This window comes from Mustela nivalis (genome assembly GCF_964662115.1).
Source record: "Mustela nivalis genome assembly, chromosome: 8".
Lineage (NCBI taxonomy): Eukaryota > Metazoa > Chordata > Mammalia > Carnivora > Mustelidae > Mustela > Mustela nivalis.
The window spans coordinates 14,685,997-14,705,835 of record NC_139027.1 but is presented as its reverse complement, the minus strand read 5'-3'; the positions used below and the strand labels follow the sequence as shown (position 1 = coordinate 14,705,835).

Here is a 19,839-nt window from a genome sequence, read left to right as displayed (position 1 = left end):
TGAGCCAAAATTGGAAATTTATTATAAGGTATCACGTTGTCCCAGACAATAAAAAAGCAGGAAGGACAATCAGATGGCAGTTGGGCCACAGAAGGACAGAGACCAGAACTGAAAAGCAGCCAGGGACCAAGGCTGCTGCCTGCTCAGGTCATACCCCCAGCTTTTAGGCACCAAGGAATTTCTCAACACCACTTCTCTGTGTATCTTCATTCCTCTCTCCATGGGGGCTTTCTCTACTCTGCCCACATAAGAGAAGACAGCCCCACATAGCCTCCAGAATTTACCGTTCCTCAGATGAGGCAACCATCAGAATTCTAACTCCAAGATCCCCAGAGAAGGGAACGTCAAGTAGCTATACCCAGGCAGGCAGCCACATAATACCAATGTGACTGTGAGATCCGCCTGCACTGGAGGCCCAGATCTTAGAGAAAGGGGGATGCTGTCCTGGTTGGATACCCCCCAAAGCTTCACAGTAGCTGTATTTAGCCTTCCATTCACTCATTGGAATTATGCGCAACCTACAGAAAATCTGGCAAGGCCACCTGCGTGGGGACAGACATGTCTGCAGCAAGAAGGGCAGTGCTCACCTGTCCAGTCCTTTAGTCCACATTTTTAACAGTTGGAGCAACTTCCAGGAGCAGCTGGAGATACAGGGTGGCCATCTGCAACCACTTGGGCTGGCATCGGAAATAGACAAGCAGGAAATAGACCGGGATGCCACTGAGCAGGAACAGGAAGATGTACAGGAACTCAGTCTGGGGGTGCTCGATGATGGGTGCCAGCACCAGGTAGAAAGAAGCAAGAAGCATGATGACAGGGATGACGGTGGGGACCTGCCAGAGACACAGAGACTGGATGATGGAGAGGCACGGGACAGGGTGTGTGGCCCCTGGGCTCTGTCCCTCCCACCTGCCTGCCTGCCTGTTGCTTCCACCTTCCACCAGCTCCCCTCTTCCTGTCCCTGCCATCATACCTTGCCTAGCCAGAAAAGCCACCTGCTGGGTTACGGGGGCCATCCAAGGAGCCAAGGCTTTGGGACCCAGCTTGATCTTCTCTGTGCTTTGTGAGTCCTACTGTGTGTGAGCCTCCTCTGGGCACGTGTCTCTCATCGTTCTCCCTGAGAGTCCTCCAGAGGAGAAATGAGTCCCCAGCAAGCAGAATCAAGGCCCTAGGACCCAGCTGTCCCTCATCACTCCCCCCCCCCCCCGGAAATACAGACAGACATCTTCTACCAAATATGACAGTGGCCACCCCGGATGAGGCTGTGGACCAATGATCTGCCTCATGCACAGACTAAGGTTGAAGAAAGCCCAACGTTTATTCCAAAGTCTACCTTGTAAGGTCGAGGAAGATTCTTGTTCTTTATCCGCAAGTACAAGAGACAGCCAATGGTGGTTCCATAGGTGATCCAGCCAAGGAAGCTGAAAGGCAAACAGAAGCCACTCGCTACCAGGCCCTGCCCTGGTTGGGTCTGCAAGAGGGGCTGGCCTTGTTGGTGCAAACCCGGGGCACAAGTGCAAGCTCACCAGAGGCCTTTCAGCCACCCCCAGCCCCTTATCCAAGGAGGCTAAGGGAAGAAGGCAAGGCTGGGGCACCAAGGACAAGAAGGCATTGGGGGGTATTCCCTCCTCTTTCATCTTCCGTCACCAAGTGACAAGTACACGAGCCCAGGCCCCCACCTGGCTTCAGATCGGACCTTTCTTGCCTGCCCCTGGCTGGACGGAAGAGGACAGTTTTCAGAGGGAGGGAAGGGAGGGAAGTGCATGTGTGTGTCCAAAAGAAAGAGTTTGGTGGAATCTCAAGGAGCCTGTGCTCTCCGCAGGGACCACACTCTCATAGCAGATCCTCCTACCTTAGAGCTGGTGACAGGGTAGGCCGTGGAGCACCCAGACCAGCCCCTGGCCTCTGTCTTTGCCAGAGTGGGTAGCTGAGTGGCTGATGAAGGTCTAATGAAAACCTCACCTGCCCTTGGAGCCCGGGTCCAGACCAGGCTGTCCCTGGAGGCAGTCAAGATGGGGAGACATTGTGTCCTCATTGGGATGGGTCATCCTAACATTCTCACTCTGTGCTGGAACATTCTCGGTCACATCCCCCAAATCTCAGTCTAAAGAAACCCTGGGCTCACCATGGGTTTGATTTATTCTTGGTATATCATGAATTTAGCCTTTCTCATGGGAAGAAGATAAAAAGAAAAACCAGGTCTGTTACTCAGTGTTCTGAAGAAAGTCACATCAAGCACTGTAGATCCTGTTCCAGGAAATTAATTATACTTATGACAACAAAAGAGAGAGCACACGATGCGTGAAAAAATTCCTCAGAGAACTCCCTCTGCACCCAGATGCCGCGCTCGCCTGTGGGTGTGAGGACACCCCCCCCAACCCTGCTTCAGATGAGGGCATAAAGTTATGGCTGGATGGCTAGGCGGCACAACTGCCCGTCACTTCTGCCCCAGAGAAGGTAATAAAGGGGGTCAGAACATCTCCCCACTTTAATCCAATCACGGACTATACCCAGTGTGGCTGTGAGTCTGCCTTGTGTTCACTAGAGATATGCTGGGCCAGAGTCCTGAGCACAGATCAGACGACAAAGGGGAAATCATGCCACAGCCAAGAGCTGGAGGTAGTGGGGAGTAAAGCCTGATGATGGCCTCAACATGATCTCGGCGACGGAGGAAAGGAACAAGGAAGAATTACAAAATAACAAAGACAGCACAAGCCTTTTGCTCATCTGCCTCTTGGTGAAACCCTTGTCTCATTGAATTTTGGGAAACAGGGCAAGACAGGAGGGAGACACACTTGAATTTGGGAAACAGGGAGCCTGGGTGGCTCAGTTGGTTAAGCGTCTGCCTTTGGCTCAGGTCATGATCCCAGAGACCCGGGATCGAGTCCCGCATGGGGCTCCCAGCTCCACGGGGAATATGCTTCTCCCTCTGATCTTCTCCTCTCTCATGCTCTCTCTCACTGTCTCTCTCTCTCTCAAATAAATAAAAAAAAGTCTGGAAATACAACGGGGAGGGAATGGCTGAAATGGCTGAGCTCAGGCTTCCAGAAGCGTGCGTGCACATATGTATGTATACATACATGCATGTATGTGATAGTTACACATCGGGGCTTCCAGAAGCTTGTTATGTATATATACACACACATGTGCATGAGTGTGCACACACAGAGGACTTTTAAATATGTGAATGAGTGTATGTGAGCATGCACACAAAGGCACCATGAGATACCCACACGGGAGGAGAGTCTCACTTGCCTCAAGAAGTTCACGATGGTGCTGAAGTTTCCTGGGATGACCAGGACCAGAGCCACTGCGGTGGTAAACATCAGGGCCGGAGTTGGTGTGAGGCGATGCACATGAACCATGGACAGAAGTTGGGGCTGGGAGCAAAGCCAGGTGTCAGGCAGCCCCCCAGGGGAGCCACAGCAGCTCTATGCCCTGGGAAGCTTCCTGTCCTCTTCCCCGGCAAATTCACTCTGGACACCAGTGGGCCCAACCTAATAGTCCCCAGTCTCCACTGCTTCTGGGTATAGATCTCTGTGGCCTACCTGGGGTGAAACCAGGCCCAGGATGCAGAACGGGGGAACCTCTCCCTCCAAGCCAGCCAAGACCCAGCTGGGAGAGAGTGTAGAGAGCTGAAGCAGGTGCCTGGCCAGGTCGTTCAACTTTCTATTGCTCATCCCGAACACAGGAAGAGGGACCAAGGGTGGGAAGACAGACAAAGTGGGAGGAAAGGGTAGGGCAGTTGCCGGTGGAGCATGGAGTAGGACTGTGGGTTATTGTGGTAGACTGTTCTATTACTCAGCAAATAGTCAGTCTCCCCCTCCCAGCCCTATGGACAAATACTGTCTGGTTCCCCATCCATTGGCGCTGGGCTTGGCCAATGAACTGTGAGCAGGAGTAACACAGCAGAGGCTCAAAATACGTTTGTGTGGTTTGGCTTGGTCTCTTCAACCCCTGCCACCTGCTCCTGAGACACAAACAGACTCGGAGTCCCAAAAGAAGAAATCTGAACACAAACCCCAGCCTGAAGCAGAGCCATGGGGGACCCAAGGACTGATGCACAATATGGAATGTTTGCTGTTGTCAGCCCCGGACACCTGGGAGCTGCCTGTTAACCAGCATCATTGCTGCAAAGGCTAACAGAGGGACAGTCTCTGGGGGAAGGGCCTCCGGGCATCCACATTGGCTCTACTCCTATGGCTTCACCCACTGCCCCCACACCCCCAAAGTGTGCAAACATTCCCACCACCTACAAGCTCCACAGTGACCCTGTATGATGATCTCCCAAAACCCGGAAGTTGAAGGATTGGAGTTTAAATGGAGAGGCGTGGGATGCTTGAATCCCATTCTTAGAAAGAACAGGGCTCTGTCTTACAGGGGAAGGCCTGGCTTAAGCTCAGAGCTAAGTTCAGGCAGGAGAAACCTTAGCCTCTGTAGTCCTTCCAGTGCCCTACTGCAGCACCCCCACCTCGCCCGGCCGGGACCCCATCTCTCACCATGTGGCCCTCTCTTGCCGCCACATAGCACACACGACTTCCACCGAAGAATATCCCATTGACGGAGCCAAACGTGGAGAGTGTGACAGCCAAGGGTACCAGCCAGGCCCAGGTTCCCAGCACCTGGTTCCTAGGACAACAGAGGAATCCAAGGAAGGAACTCCATCAGCAAACTGGAGGCCAACCACCAGGAAACAGAGCTAGCAAAACATCTAGAGGCAAGCTGAAATGCACAAGGGGCACTATCCCTCCCCAGGCTGGATGGTCTGCCCGGCGGCCAAGGATCGCATCACCTGACTTACTCACCCCCAGCTCACGGCCACAGCATTAGAGGAGAGGATCTCACTGGATGACAACACTAGCAGGTAACTGATGTTGACCAGGAGGTAGAGGCTGGTGACCAGAGGGATGGCGATCAGCAGCGCCCACACCAGGTTTTGCTGCAAAGATCCGGGAGAAGAGGCCCCATGTTAGCGGGGGTAGGTCCTTCTCAGGCCCTAGAACACGCTCGTCCGGGCAGTGCTGAGCCTATCCTGGCCACAGGGAATATGCCGGACCCTGGGTGTGCCCCTCGTCCATGTGCTCACAGCCCCACAGCGTGGACACACAAAGAACAGGTGTCCTGGGAGGCCCTGAGGGGCACTAACCAGTCAGAGCAGTGGAGGTACAGAGGGGCTGACAGGAGTGGGGTGGGGAGAGGCGCTATCACCAGAGCTTCCAGAATGAGCAGAAACATATGCCGGGCTCTCCTGGAAGAACAGGAGAGATTCCCGCGGGTGGGGGTGGGGGCATTCCCAGCAGGGGCACCCGTGAAAGCAGAGGCACAGAGAAGGGACAAGAAAGTTAAAGATCTTCCTTCTTGGCTGTTCATTGATCTTTCCAGCTGGAATATTCCAAGCCCACCACGCCAACCCTGCCCAATCTCTGGGTCTCCAGAATGCAGGCCCAGACCACAGGCCATGACTCCCAAGGGTCCCACTCTGCCCCTCCATCTCCTCAACTGGAAACTGGGGGTCACTGGGGATCTGTAAAGTGGGACTCCCTACTGCTCTGCCTCTGTGAGGTGTGAGGGTCATCGAAGAGGACAAGAAAGAAGGGCCTGGACAGAGGGGCCGAGGGAGCTCACAGCAGGCTGTACTGGGAGCTGAGGGCCGCTCTGACCCATGGTCTCCCAGGAAAGATACTGAGGGGCTGGGTGGCTCAGTCGGTTCAGTGTCCGACTCTTGGTTTCAGTTCAGGTCATGGTCTCAGGGTCGCGAGATCGAGCCCTGCAGCTGGAGACTCTGTCTCCCTCTGCCTCTGCCCCTCCTGCTCATGCTCACTCTTGCTCACTTGCTGTCTCTCTAAAATAAATAAATTTTTCAAAAATAATAAAAGAAAGGGACTGAGCAGGCATCCAGTAAACATGGAGGATTCCATGAAAACTGGGTACATCAGTGTGCTCCCTCCCACGTCACACCCCCAACCCTGGCCATCATCCTGGAGCCAAGAGCAAATGGAAGGAAGGGGTCTCCCTTGGGGCCCACGGAAGTACTCAACTTTCCCCAGGCGTAGGCCACCCTGGATAGACATCTTTAGACTCCAAAGTAGGAGGAAGGAAAAGCTTTCTCTAGGTGTCCTTTGACTTACCTTGTGAGGGGCAGGCAAGCACTGAGGAGCCCAGGGCCTCTCCCCTCCATACCAAACGGAACACCAGAACCTGGCATTGCTGTTACCGACACTTACAATGTGACACAAAATGAAACAGAGAAGTGGTCATGCTGTACCAAGAGGCAGGGAGTTCTCCTCCAGACTCGGCACAGCGCCGTCCGGGGGAGAGTTATACCACCGTCCCACACAGACCTCCTTGTCCACTGTAAGGTAAGACCTTCCCCACATTTAAGACTCTCTCCTGGTTAGCATATTTTCTGCTCTTCAACGTGATATAAAAAAAACAATTTCCAGAGCTTTCTTCAGGCCCACAGAAAACTCTGGAGGGAAGCAGGGGAGGAAATGCATTGGGGCACTGAGGACAGAGCAGTGATCTCGGGGACTGTCTTCATGCCTCCTTCACATGTCCTTGGGACACAAACGTGCCCTGTTCTTTCGGGTCTCTGGGTTCCTGTTCACACTGCTTCTGCATGGCTGTTTTGCCACAAACCTCATCAGCGCTTCGAGGTTCAACTCTAACCCACCACATATGGAAGGCCTGCTTGACCGCTCTGCCTCCTGGGGATCTCTTTTCTCTGAGTTGCAGCAGCAAGCGGAGGCAAGCTTTATTATATCCAAGCCTCTGCCCCATCCTGTCCTGTCCTCTAAGGGCGGGGGCCAGATAGGTGACCGATTCAGCCCAGTTTGCCTGAGACTTTCATGCTTTCAGCCCCAGAAGTCCAGCGTTCCTGGGAACGCTTCAGCCCCAGGCAACCGGGAAGGCTGGTCCGCTGACCTGGCAGGTCACGTGACAGGTATGTGCGAGGGAAGCCAGGAGGATGGCAATGGAGTCTCATATAAGATGGGTCCTTCCACATCCCCTCTAGCTCTCAAAACTGGGGACCTAAAAGCAAAGGAAGATGCCCCAACCACCACAGAGGCATGAAAGCAAAATTCCTCATCTTTCCAGTCCTGAAAGTGTGTTCTGTCTGGTCCAGACGATGCCACTTGTGGCAAAGATGGGCTGGGGGAACAGAGTCCTGGGTTGCCCCCCACAACGGGCCTCGTGGTGGGGGACCCTCAGCAGGCAAACACCCACCATGCATGACCCAGCCACATGCTAAGTCCCAGGGAAGTGGACCTCATGTGCTTTTAAACTGAACTCATCTTGGACAGTGCACCTGCCAGCTGATGAGCTATGACAGCAAAGCCCCACCGTGTACCACAAGAACAGTGAGATTTCCTGGCTTCGTTCCTGAACCCCTTAACTCTTCGCTCAGATTCATAAGACTGGCCCAGGTTTGGCACAGGTTCTGCAGTTTTTTTGAAAAAAAAAATGTGACACGAAGATACACTTAACATGTGCTTCAGAGGGCGGAGTGAGAACCAGCCTTTCGAATGTCCAGCATTCAGAGCCATGGCTTTGTTTTTGCTTTGAAACCCTCATTTGTCAAAAATGCTCCATACACACACCCGGGGTCAGTGAGCTACAGCCTGTGGACCAAATCCAGCCTGCTGCTTGTTTTTGTAAATAAACTTTTTGGAGGCCATCACCACACTCATTTGTTTACCTATGACTGTTTTCATGCTACAACGGACTTGAGTAATCTTGACAGAGACCTCGTGGCCTGCAAAACCTAAAATATTAACTCTCTGATGTTTTACAGGAAAAAGGTGGCTAATCCATGCTCTATGGCATGGGAGCTTGTCTCACTCATCTTTGGGCCCCTTGCTCTTTCCCTCAACCAGCTCTGAGCTCAGGGCCTGAGTTCAGAGAGAATAGTCTACTCCCCATGAGCTCCCTAGAGCTCCCACCCCACCCAGAGCCAACCTGAGCACACACTAGCCATTCACCTCAAATTACAGCTGTTGTCTCCATGCACAAGTGGTTATGCTATCTGACACCTTGAAGCCCCGTGAGGTAGACAGGGCAGCTATGAAGATCTTGTTTCACAGGCCAGGGACTGAAGCACAAGGATTTACATGCAAGAATAAAAACTGGGTCCCAGAACTCCAGCCCTCACCCCACTCTCTCTCTGCTCTTGGACTTCAGCCTCCAACCTCCTTGTCTCAAATTCTCCCAACACTCGCCTCCAGGGAGCTTTTATCGAGAGCTGAGACATGTAAAGACCCCTTAGCCAGCCTCAAGGGGGTAGAGGAAAAGACTCAGTTCTCATCCTCTGAGAATTAAAGATTCCTGCAGGAAATTTAAAAAAAAAAAAAAAAAAGGAAATGAAAACAAGTAGCAACCTAAGCAGATATATTTACAGCAAAGAGTTAATTTCCATAATAACTCAAGAGTCCGCATGTTCCAACTATCAAGATAGAGAACAAGCTGAGTCATCAAGCATGGCTTCTTGCTAGTCACATGACCTCAGAATCACTTCCCTCTTTCTAAACCTCAGTTTTCCCATGTGAAAAATGGGGAAGAGTACCTACCTCACAGGGCAAATGAGACCTCAGGCGTGGTCCTATAAAGTTCCGTGCTCACTTGGGAGGTTATTACTCATATAATTCCATACACAAATTAAGGTAGACGGTGGGCTGGCATTCAGAACTGCAAAAAGGGAGCCCCCACTTTCAGCTGATGTCTCATGGTCTTGTGAGCTCAAATAACAATAATTGGAACTGCTGATGTCTGGAGATCTCATGCCCTGAAGAAGTACGGACTCACCTTCGGATTCTTGAGCTCTTCCATCACGTAGTTGACATTATTCCAGCCATCAAAGGACCACAGTCCCTGATAGAAGGCCATACCGATGCGCCCGGGCTGCTGCGTGGTATTGTGGAAGGCAAACAGAAAGCCGTCCGTGTAGCCACGGCCCTGGCCCAGCACCACAGCCCCACCCCCCACAATGACCAACAACGAGAACACTTTGGCGACCGCGCACACATTCGTCAGCATGGTGGCCAGCCTCGAGCTCCTGCAGTTGACCAGCATCAGCGACAGGATGCAGATGGCTGCCACACCCTTGAGCACAGCCTGCGGCAGCGAGGAGCAGCCAGGGTAGAACGGAGCCACTGCATACTCAGCAAAGCTCAGAGAGATGGCCGCGATGGCGGCTGGTCTGACCAACAGCACAAACGTGTAGATAACCAGGAAGGCTGGCAAGGAGCCAAAGATTTGCAGGATGTAGGCATACTCCCCCCCAGATTTGGGTACCAGAGCACCCAGCTCAGCATAGCACAGAGCGCCCATCATGGCCAGGAGACCACAGACTGCCCAGACCACAAGACTGGCCCCGGGGCTGCCTATGTAGACCAAGACCCCCTGTGGTGACATGAAGATACCAGAACCGACCATACAGCCAGCAGTCAGGGACACAGCACTCCACAAGCCAATCTCCCTCCTCAGCCTTAGCCCCCTGCCACCTGGCTCCAGTCCTGACACCCCCTCACCGCCATCTCTCTCCTGCCTTCTCTCCATCTCAGGACTTCACTAGTTGCTACGTCTAGTTGAGCAGAAGCAGACGCTCTGAGAGATAATCTGTCTTGTGAGCTTCCTGCAGGAGTTAATGATTACAGCGCCTGAGGACGTCTGAACCAGAGACCAGACAGCCAGGGTATGGCATTTAGAAAGGACTGAGCCTTCACGGATCTACCAGTCCAGTAGAGGCAGTCTGCAGGAGCTTTTTGCCACAGGAAAGATCAAGGGAAAAAAAGAGGGATTTAGCAGAAATCCCTGCTGCCCAACCCCCCAACACTGTGTGTGGGCTAACAGTTGGATGGGTGCCCCGTGCCAACAGTAAGAATGGTGAGCAACTGAACATCAGGAACCTTAAAAAAAAAAACAAAAACAAAAACAAAAAACAAAAAAAAAACTGCAGTAGTTTTATCAGTCAAGCAATAAAATCCCTATTTTATCGGGATTCCAATTAGAATTGCACGAGCCCTTAAAGGAAGAACCAGTATGATTAAAGAAGAGAATTCAAATAGTATAGAACAGAACTTATACCTCTAGCACGAAGGGAGCAGGTGGTTAAAAGTAAGGTACAGGGTCAGGAATGGGATCCTGCACTCAAATCCTAGCTCTAGTCCCCCACAGTTGTGTGAACTCAAACGAGGTCTCTGAACTTCACCCTACTCACCTGCCCATTAATTACAGTACCCACCACATAGGGTAATTCTAAGCATTAAATAGCATAGTCCATTCAAAGTAGCTAGAATAGTAGATAAAATGGAGTAAGCTTGCCCTTTTTATTTTTAAAGGGGTAGCATAGTGTTTTGGTTTTTTAAGATTTTATTTATTTGTCATAGAGAAAGAGCACACGCACAAGCCGGGGGAGCATTAGGCTCCTCACTGAGCAAGGAACCCTATGTGGGACTCGATTCCAGGACCCTGGGATCATGACCTGAGCCAAAAGGCAGATGCTTTATTAACTGAGTCACCCAGGCATCCCCAGGCTTGCCTTAAATGTTAGCTATTACTATGGACCTAACTAAGAGTTTCATTAGTTCCCTATTTTCAGATATATATATATGAACATTATATATGTATATATATAATTATATGTGAACATTGTATGTATATATATATGAATATTATATATGTATACATATTTAAATATATATTTCAATCTTGGGTTATAGAACCTTTACCAGTGTTGTTATGGAAAGGTCAGTGAAACTCACTAGCATTTGGAAAAAAGATGCTGATACCCAAAGTGAGCAGAAAGCTAACTGCAATCTCCCAAACAGGCAGATCTAGGTCAAGGCAGCCATATGGCCTACTTCAATCTCATGTGCATGTTTAGTTAATAAAGCTCTTGACAGATGCAGGAGCTTTGCTGTTACTGGTTCCTGGCGTGTCCTTCCTCCCCTTGCTGCATGGACACCTGCTTGACACAGGTCCTCTGAAAGGTAGAGACATCTTCAGAAAATTGTGAGGAGGGAACCCTCCAAGATTCAGAAGAAGGTCCTCCAAGATTCCTACCCAGCAGGAAGGTAGGAAAAAAAGGCAGAGAAGTAATTAAGAAGAAAAGGACCTAGAAGAATTGGAGGGAAAGAAGATAAGATAGAATAGAGCCCTGGAAGCTCAGGAAGGAAAAATCCGCTTCCTTCCTGGCCATAGCAAAGCAGTAAATAACACCCTCAAATGTCACCCCTCTTCTTCTCCAGAGCTGTTGCTAGTGGGTGCCAACTGCAGAGTCAGAGGACAGTCCACAAGACCAACCTAACCTCTGATACCAATGGTAAATTTGGAGGTTCCCAACACTATCCTTCTGTTCAATAATTTGCTAAGAAGCTTCACAGAACTCACAAAACGTTTTCATACTCAAGTTGTGTTTTATTACACTTAAAGGATCCAGATTAATGTCAGCCAAGGCAGGAAAGACATAGGGCAGAATCCAAGAGAATTCCAAACATAGAGCTTCTAGTTTTCTTCTCCCTGTGGAGTCAGAACAACATTATTCTCCAGGCGTTGATGTGGGACAATAAGCCCATCATACTGTCAACCAGGGAAACTCACCCGAGCCTTAGTGTCCACTCTTTATTGGGGTCCTATAACATAGATCTGGTTGACTGTTCATGTGGCTGACTTCAGTTTCCAGCCCCTCATGAGATCAGGCTGGTATTTCATGACCCAAAGCCCCTATCCAAAAATCACATTTCTACTAGCTGGCTTGCCCAAGGTCCCCAGGCAAATAAAGACAGGGCAATCAGGTATGACATTCCAAAGGCTTAAAGATTACCTCCCAGAAGCTGAAGGCAAGGGCCAGGCCTCTCTTGGGGCGAGGTTAAATTCTTTACTATAAAGATGTGAAGGCACCTGTGACCTGAAGAACATTAGGAGAACATAAAGATTGTTTTGAATAACTCATCTTGTCGAGCAGTGTGTCTAAAGAGGAGGACCCTACATGCCAGGCTAAGGAGCTAGAACCACCAGGAAGAGAAGGAAGAGGACAATGAGTGGAAGCCTCAGGGATTTCTGAATGGAAGGAACTAGAAACTCTGAAGTTCTAGGGGCTTCAATGAGCAACTCCTGCTGCCCTTCCAGAATCTGACAGGTGTGGTCTTCAGCTCCAGGGTCAGACCTGCCTGTGAGGGAGGGACCTCTGAAGCAGAGCTGAACCTATATGTCATTTCTCTGGTGCCATCACAGGTGATGGGGTAGCTGATGGACCCAGTCTGAGGCTCAGTCAATAGATGTCTTGGGAAGAAATCCCGCACCCAAGAGCCAGAGAACTGGGTTTTACATCACTGTGCATTTGATGAAATCTTTATTAGTTTCATTTCACATCAGGAATATGGGGCTGCCGATTCTCCCACAAAAGGGTTCATGAGAATAGACCAAACACCTTCATGTCCCATTATCCTATGGAGATGAATGGAGTTATGCTAACTTCTGTTCAAAGAAATAATGGCTAAAAACTTTCCACATTTGATGAGTAAACATTAATTTACATACCCAAGAAATACAACTCCAAATAGAATAAAGAAATACACAGAAACCTCATAATCAAACTATCAAAAGTCAGACCATGAGGGGCACCTGGGTGGCTCAGTCGTTGAGCATTTGCCTTCAGCTCAGGTCATGATCCAAGGGTCTTGGGATCAAGCCCCGTGTCGGGATCCCTGCTCAGTGGGAAGCCTGCTTCTTCCTCTCCCACTCCTCCTGTTTGTGTTCCCTCTCTCCCTGTCTCTCTCTGTCAAATGAATAAAAAAATCTTAAAAAAAAAAAAAAAAGTCAGACCATGAGAGAATCTTTAAAGCAGCAAGAAGGAAGCAAATCATCTAGTACAAGTACTCCTGGACAAGTTAATTTCTCATCAGAAACCATGGAAGCCAGAAGGCAGTGAGATGGTATCTTCAAAGTGCTGCAGCAAAAGCTCAGCCAAGGATCCTATTTCTAGTAAAACTCTCCCTCAAGATAGAAAAGAAAGGAAGAGGGGCACCTGGGTGGCTCACTGGGTTAAAGTCTCTGCCTTCAGCTCAGGTCATGATCTCAGTCCTGGGATCAAGCCCCGCATCGGGCTCTCTGCTCTGCGGGAAGCCGGCTTCCCCCCGCCCCCACCCGGCTCTCTGCCTGTCTCTCTGCCTAGTTGTGATCTCTCTCTCTCTATCAAATAAATAAGTAAAATCTTAAAAAAAAAAAAAAAAAAGGAAGGAAGGAAGAAATTCCCAGATAACCAAAAGCTGAGATGGTTCATTTCTAGCAGACCTGCCGAGTCCTTCCGGCTGAAATGAAAGTAGCCTCGACAGTAACTCAAATCCACACCAAGAAATCAAGAACACTGATAAAAGTATCAACATAGACAAATATAAAGACAGTATTAGTGTCTTTTTTTACCTCCTCATTTTTCCTATCTAATTTATTTATTTTTTAAAGATGTTATTTATTTATTTGAGAGAGAGCTCACATGCACACACACGCACGTAGCCGGTAGGAGTAGCGGGAGAGGGAAAGAGAGTTTCAAGCAGACCCCATGCTGAGCAGGGAGCCCAACTCGGGCCTCAGTCTCATGACACCGAGGTCATGACCTGGGCCGAAACCTACAGCTGGACACTTAATAGACTCTGCCACTCAGGTGCCCCTTTCCTATCTAATTTAAAGGAAATCCAGAAATGCTGCTGGAGCACAAGTTCATTTGCACCGCTGTCTCACATTATATATAAAAATTAATTGAGGGGGCGCCTGGGTGGCTCAGTGGGTTAAAGCCTCTGCCTTCAGCTCAGGTCGTGATCCCAGCGTCCTGGGATCGAGTCCCGCATCGGGTCTCTGCTCAGCAGGGAGCCTGCTTCCTCCTCTCTTTCTCTCTGCCTGCCTCTCTGCCTACTTGTGATCTCTCTCTGTCAAATAAATAAATAAAATCTTTAAAATTAAAAACTTAATTCAGAATGGATCAAAGACCTAAATGAAAGCTTTAAAACTACAAAATTCTTAGCAGGAAACATAGTTGCAAATCTTTATGACCTTGGGTTGAACAATGGTTTCTTAAATATGCCACCAAGAGCATAAACTAGAAAAGAAATATAAACGGGGTTTCATCAAAATTTAAAACTTTTGTGCATCAGATGGTGTCCCAAAAAGTGAAAATAAAACCCACAAAAAGGGAGGAAAAAACTTCTGCAAAACTTGGACCTGGCAAGAGTTTGGTATTCAGAAGATATAAAGAACTCTTACAACTCAACAACAACAACAGCAAAAACCTCAAACAACCCAATTTAAAAATGGGCAAATGACTTAAAAGACATTTCGCCAAAGAAGACAGTCAAATGGTCACCAAGCACACGAAAAGATGTTCACTATCATTCGTCATTAGGGAAATGCAAATCAAAACCACAATGGGATACCTCTTCATGCCCCCTATGAAGGCTATAGTTGAAAAACAGAAAATGTGACATTTTAATGAGGATGTGGAGAAATGTGAACCCTCACACATTGCCATTAGAAATATAAAACAGTGGGGTGCCTGGGTGGCTCAGTGGCTTAAAGCCTCTGCCTTCAGCTCAGGTCATGATCCCAGGGTCCTGGGATCCAGCATCAGGCTCTCTACTCAGCGGGGAGCCTGCTTCCTCCTCTCTCTCTGCCTGCTTCTCTGCCTACTTGTGATCTCTGTCTGTCAAATAAACAAATAAAATCTTAAAAAAAAAAACAAAGATTCAGAGCATTCTAATTTGCAGGGCATTTGCTGAAAGAACATTTGATTTAAAAAAAAAAAAAAAGAAAGAAAAGGGAAAAGAAATGTCAAATGGTGTCCCCACTATAGAACAATTTGCAGCTTCTCAAAAATTTAAACATAAACTTACCATAAAACCCAATAATTCCATTTTCAGATACATACCCATAAGAACTAAAGACATACTCACACAAAAACCTGTACACAGATTTGTACAGGAGCATTACTTTTCATAGTCAAAAGGTGGAAGCAACCCCACATCCATCAGTTGCTGAGTGGCTAAATAAAATGTGGTATATCCGTACATATTATTCCACCATAATATGGTGGAATATTATTCCACCATAAAAAGAATGAAGCATTGATATATGCTAATACATGGATGAGCCTTAAAAGCATTATTTCAAATGACAGAAGCCAGACCCAGAAAGTCACATATTATTCTGTGACTGTGTTTCAATAAAATGTCCTGAACAGGTCAATCCGAGGGACAGAAAGTGGATTAGTGGTTTCGAGGGGCAGCTTCAAGGGAATGGAGTTTCTTTCCGGGGCAATGAAAATATCCTGGAATTATATAGTACCGATGATTGTCCAATATTATGGATATATATTAAAAAACCACTGAATTGTACCTTTCAAATGGTTAAAATGGCAAATTTTATGTTATGTTAATTTCATCTCGATTTTTTTTTTTTAAGATTTTATTTATTTATTTGGCAGATATTACAAGTAAGCAGAGAGGCAGGCAGAGAGAGAGAGAGAGAGAGTGGAGGAAGCAGGCTCCCTGCTGAGCAGAGAGCCGGATGCGGGACTCAACCCCAGGACCCTGAGATCATGACCCGCGCCTAAGGCAGAGGCTCAACCCACTGAGCCACCCAGGCGCCCTCATCTCGATTTTTTACATAAAAAAAAAACAATTAGCTGCAGGGCTTGGGAAGAATTGAGTGCAGGTGGGAGGGTCAGTCTCAAAGTCTACGTTCTGTGGCCTGTAAGGGGACTCTGACTCTGCCCCCCCACACACACACAAGGGACCAAGAAGGCCAGTCTTTCCCCATGCTTCTGCTTCCCCAGGATCCCCAAGGCTTCTGGGGGCTGCTTACACTGCTCTGTAACCGAGGTGTTCCCGCTAATCAGTGGCTCCTCTGGGAGCGAAGTGCAGATACGCCCCTCAAGGCCAGACCCAGTGATTCCTAGCTTCTAGAGAGCCCCATCTGCTGGCCTTGGCCTCCTTCATTACAGAATGTTCAGAGTGCCCAGAAAATCGCATGCTGTGGAGACACAGACACTGTTTATAAATGCAAACGTTTTATCTGAAACTAGCTAAATATTAACCTATCACGAAAGAGGTACAAATGGACCCCTCACTGAGCCACTGAAGAAACAGGCCCTAGAGACGAATGGCTCCAATACCATCCTGCTTACTGCTGAGGACACAGAAGGGCAAAGCAGGGCCGTAACATGGTCAGCTAGAGACTCCAGCCAGGCTGAGCCATGACCACAGCCTCCACGCACCATAGGGAACCTTGCTCCCAGGAGAGCAGGTCAAGACCAGAGCCATGCCAGTAGCCCTTCCAGAAATTTCTCTCTCTTCTGAGCTTCAGTTGCCTCTGTACCCTCTAGGGCATTTGTCAGCTTCTCTTTTGTTTTCTTATTATTTACTTGCTCACCTCTCACCACGTGAGCTTCTGGGAAGTTAGAAACAGGTTTCCTTTGCTTCTTCATAGTTTACAGTTGAGAGGAGCAAAAGGGATCAGGAATTGTTTTCTGGAGGGATGAGAGAGTAAATAAATGAATGAGTGAGCAAATAGGTTAGACACAAGCCAACAGACGAGTAGAAGCATGAATAAGAGGTGTGAATGAACAAACTCCCACCAAGCTCTGAATCCGGAGATCAGTGTGAGGACCAAGTGATTGGCGCCCACGGTCTGGCTGGGATTTTACAATGAGGGTCCTCTGGGCATGGTGGGATGTGCCTCGGAAAGAACTTTTAGCACTACACAAACCATGAGAAATTCAGAGTAAGGAGACAGTAGAATGAGCCCCCGGGCAGAACCCCCAAGGATGCTGCCTGGAAAAGTCTAGAAGAGGCTCAGCTGGTCATTCTGATCACAGATTCAACACTGGGATCTCCTCAGAGCCTCACCTGTGTTGTCCCCGGTCTATGCAGCATGGCTGACCTAGTCTGCCCATCCATGAGCTCCAGAAGTGTCCATACCCGGTGCAAGCTTGAACAAGGCTCTTGGTAGGTTCTTGCACACAAGCACAGACCTCTCTTCCTTCCTGACTGTCAGGGGTCCTGATCTCTGCTCCTCTCAGCCTCCAGATGGACCCACCCCTCTTCTCTTCCATATGTGACCGCAGCTACACAGAGCCCATAGGTTGACCTAGTTGAGGGAACCCGTCAGTCCTCACGCCTCTGCCTGCCCAGGCCCCTGTTCGTCCATTCCAGCCCCAACTTAACATAACACTTTAGTCTGGCTCCGGCTAGTGCTCTGGACCTTCCCAGAAGGAGCATAAGAACAGGTAAGAAAGATGCTAAAGCCATCCCACATCTTCCACTTAAATGCATGGCCAGCTACGCAGCTGGCCTGTGGACCATCTATAGGAGGGGTTGATGAGAGGAGGCAGGGACTGAGCTGGGGCCTGACTCTGGGCAAGCGCTCTGGTCCCCAGCCTACTATTGTAGGGGTTCCCTCCCACGTCATCCCATTTTTCTTCTCCTCAAGCTGAAGAACAGCTTTTCTTGGCCTACCCATGCCTTCAGAAACACAGGCCGGGGCCCAGTGCTCAGACAGTCTCTCGGAGCTGTGGTCTCAAGGATCCCTGCAGGAATCCGTGGGACTCACAGACCCAGGCAATGAGACCCCAGGTGAGGCTTCTGGGGGAGGTGGAATGCAGGGGCCCAGGGACCAGCACTGGGTTTCCGACACCCTGGACGGTATCAGAGCCTGTTATTTTCAGGAAAAACCCTTTCAAGAGCACCCGGGGACACAAATAGTAGGACTAAGGTGTAGCCACAATTTCTGAAGGCTCTGTGGACCCACAGCCTCACGACAGAGGAGGTGGGTGTGATTGTCATTTCAGAGATCTCCAGTAGGCCTGGAGGTCCCCGTCCGCCCAAAGGAGTCCAGTTAGCACCATGTCTCTATGCTTCAGCAGAGCAGGGCAAGGAAGAAGCAATTCCTGCCCTCCCTGCTGAACGTGGCGCTTCCCACATGACAGCCCTGTGAGTACAAGCCTGACCCAGGACAGGAGCCCCGGGGAGCCCGGGGTGTAATCTTGGTGCTCGCTCCGCCCACCATCTCCAGCTTGCAGAGCACCGGCAAAGCCTTCCCTGGACTGTGAGCTGCCGCCCTCTAGTGGTCCCGGGGGGAAGGAAGGAGAGAACCCCACAGAGGAGGAGGAGAGAGGAAGAGAGAAAAGCCTCAAAGCGGAGGACAGGCAGAGGGAGATGGAGGGGGGAGGGCATGGGAGAGGGGGTGAGCTGAGGGGAGATGACCCCGGGTGAGCATCCTGTCCCACGGCGGTTCCCCACACAGTCACTGCTCCCACCTGATTTGTACATCAGCGCAGGGAGCTCCCTGGGGGGGAGTGGGAGCAGGGCTCTCAACTCCAAGAACTCTCACCGAGTTGGGATTCTTGAATTCTCTGGTTTTTGCAGATCTTATCCAGATGTCTCCTCTTGGGAGGCCCCTGTGAGGACCCGCTGCCAGACAATGAGCTCAGGTTTCATCCTTCCCTGACTCCAACGGCCCCAAAGATTCTTCTGATCTCTACTCCTTTTTTTATGGCTTCACTGAATCTGTATTTCTGTCCTTGACCTTCCTCCGAAGCTTCAGACCCTGCACACCCAGCAGTCCACTGGACACCCCACCTGCCTATCCCTTCAACACCAAAAACACATGTCCAAAATGGAGCTCATCACCTTGCCCAGACCCGCTCTTCCTGAAGCTTAGCACATCTCCTAACTGTGACAGACCCGGTGAGGCCCCTCCAGAACCCCCTCGGGAGTGACGGCATTACTGCCCCAACTGCCCGGAGTGCGAGTGCTGTCAGCCTCCAGCTGCAGGGAGCACCTCCCGACCCATGTAAGGGCACTCCTCCCAGGGAGGTCCTCACCCAAAGACCCATAGCGTGGGACACAAAGCCCAACCCTGTTGCCTACATTGGCCCAACTCTGCAAGGTCCCCATGTAGGGCCAGCCGAGCTCTCCACTGACGCTGTGTTGCGGCTCAACGGTCCCATCTTCCTGATCCTTCCATCTTCCCCGCCTCCGGCATTGATTCCGCAAGAACCAGCCGCCTAGTCAATCTCCGGAATGAATCTCTGCCTCAGACTTCCAGCTGGGAATGCAGACTGCGACACCCGGGGTTCCAGGACAAACCCTGAGGGTCACGGCCAGCATCTCCTTTCCCTGACCCACAGCCGGGGAGACCAGGTCCATCTTGCCCTGCTGCGCAACTCAGACCCATCCTCGGCGCCCACACCTGATGCTGCCCCCCCACAACCCCCTCCTCCCACACCCCCACCCCACCCCGCCCCTGCAGAGCCTCCCTCATCCTCACACCCTTTCAGCACCAGGAGCCCCATGCATGTCCTGAGCCCAAAGCTGCGGTTATCTCGGGCCGATTGCCTGGCTCGGGCCCCCTTACCTGAGCCGGAGGCCCCGCCGCCTTTCCCTCCCCGGGCCTCCCGTTAGGCCGAGCCATATTCCCATATTCCCGGAGCAGCCGGCCTCAGGGCCTCCTGCCTGTTGGAGCTTGAGGCCAGGGACCCAGGCTTCAGCACCAACCAGCGGCCTAAGAGACGGGCTGGAATCCCCCCTCCCCCGCTCTGAGGCGGCACTCCCGGGGCCACTCCCTGGAGGTAACAACGAAGAGTCCTGAGCAGCGCCAGGATCCATGAATTCCAGGCAGAGCTGGGCCCCTGCAGCAGGATCGCCGTGTGACCGCAAGAACTCAGGGTCCCCCAGGCTCCTGTGGTCGCACAGCGGCCAGGACCGGAGGGAGGGCCCAGGACAATGAGAACAAGGCTGGCTCCCCACCAAGTGGCTACCTTTCTGTTGGTTCCTGTCTCACCCTCTAGACTTT

General features: G+C 50.5%; 1 protein-coding gene across 7 annotated transcripts; it reads right to left on the bottom strand.

Annotated features, from left to right (window-relative positions):
• Positions 1-19,553, bottom strand: LOC309870739 (b(0,+)-type amino acid transporter 1-like). Of its 7 annotated transcripts, none has more exons than XM_082743115.1 (7): positions 19,402-19,553; positions 8,803-8,901; positions 4,806-4,939; positions 4,500-4,629; positions 3,256-3,380; positions 1,334-1,421; positions 1-833 (listed from the first exon to the last, which is right to left on the bottom strand). In XM_082743115.1, exons 1-7 carry the CDS (start codon positions 19,456-19,458, stop codon positions 600-602), a joined length of 867 nt encoding a protein of 288 aa, XP_082599241.1. In that variant the 5' UTR covers positions 19,459-19,553; the 3' UTR covers positions 1-599. The 7 variants fall into 7 exon arrangements, with proteins under 7 accessions (XP_082599241.1, XP_082599242.1, XP_082599243.1 ...); XM_082743116.1 differs by having other exon boundaries at positions 8,803-8,898; XM_082743117.1 differs by lacking the exon at positions 19,402-19,553 and adding an exon at positions 9,528-9,552.
• Positions 19,554-19,839: the final 286 nt, after the last annotated feature.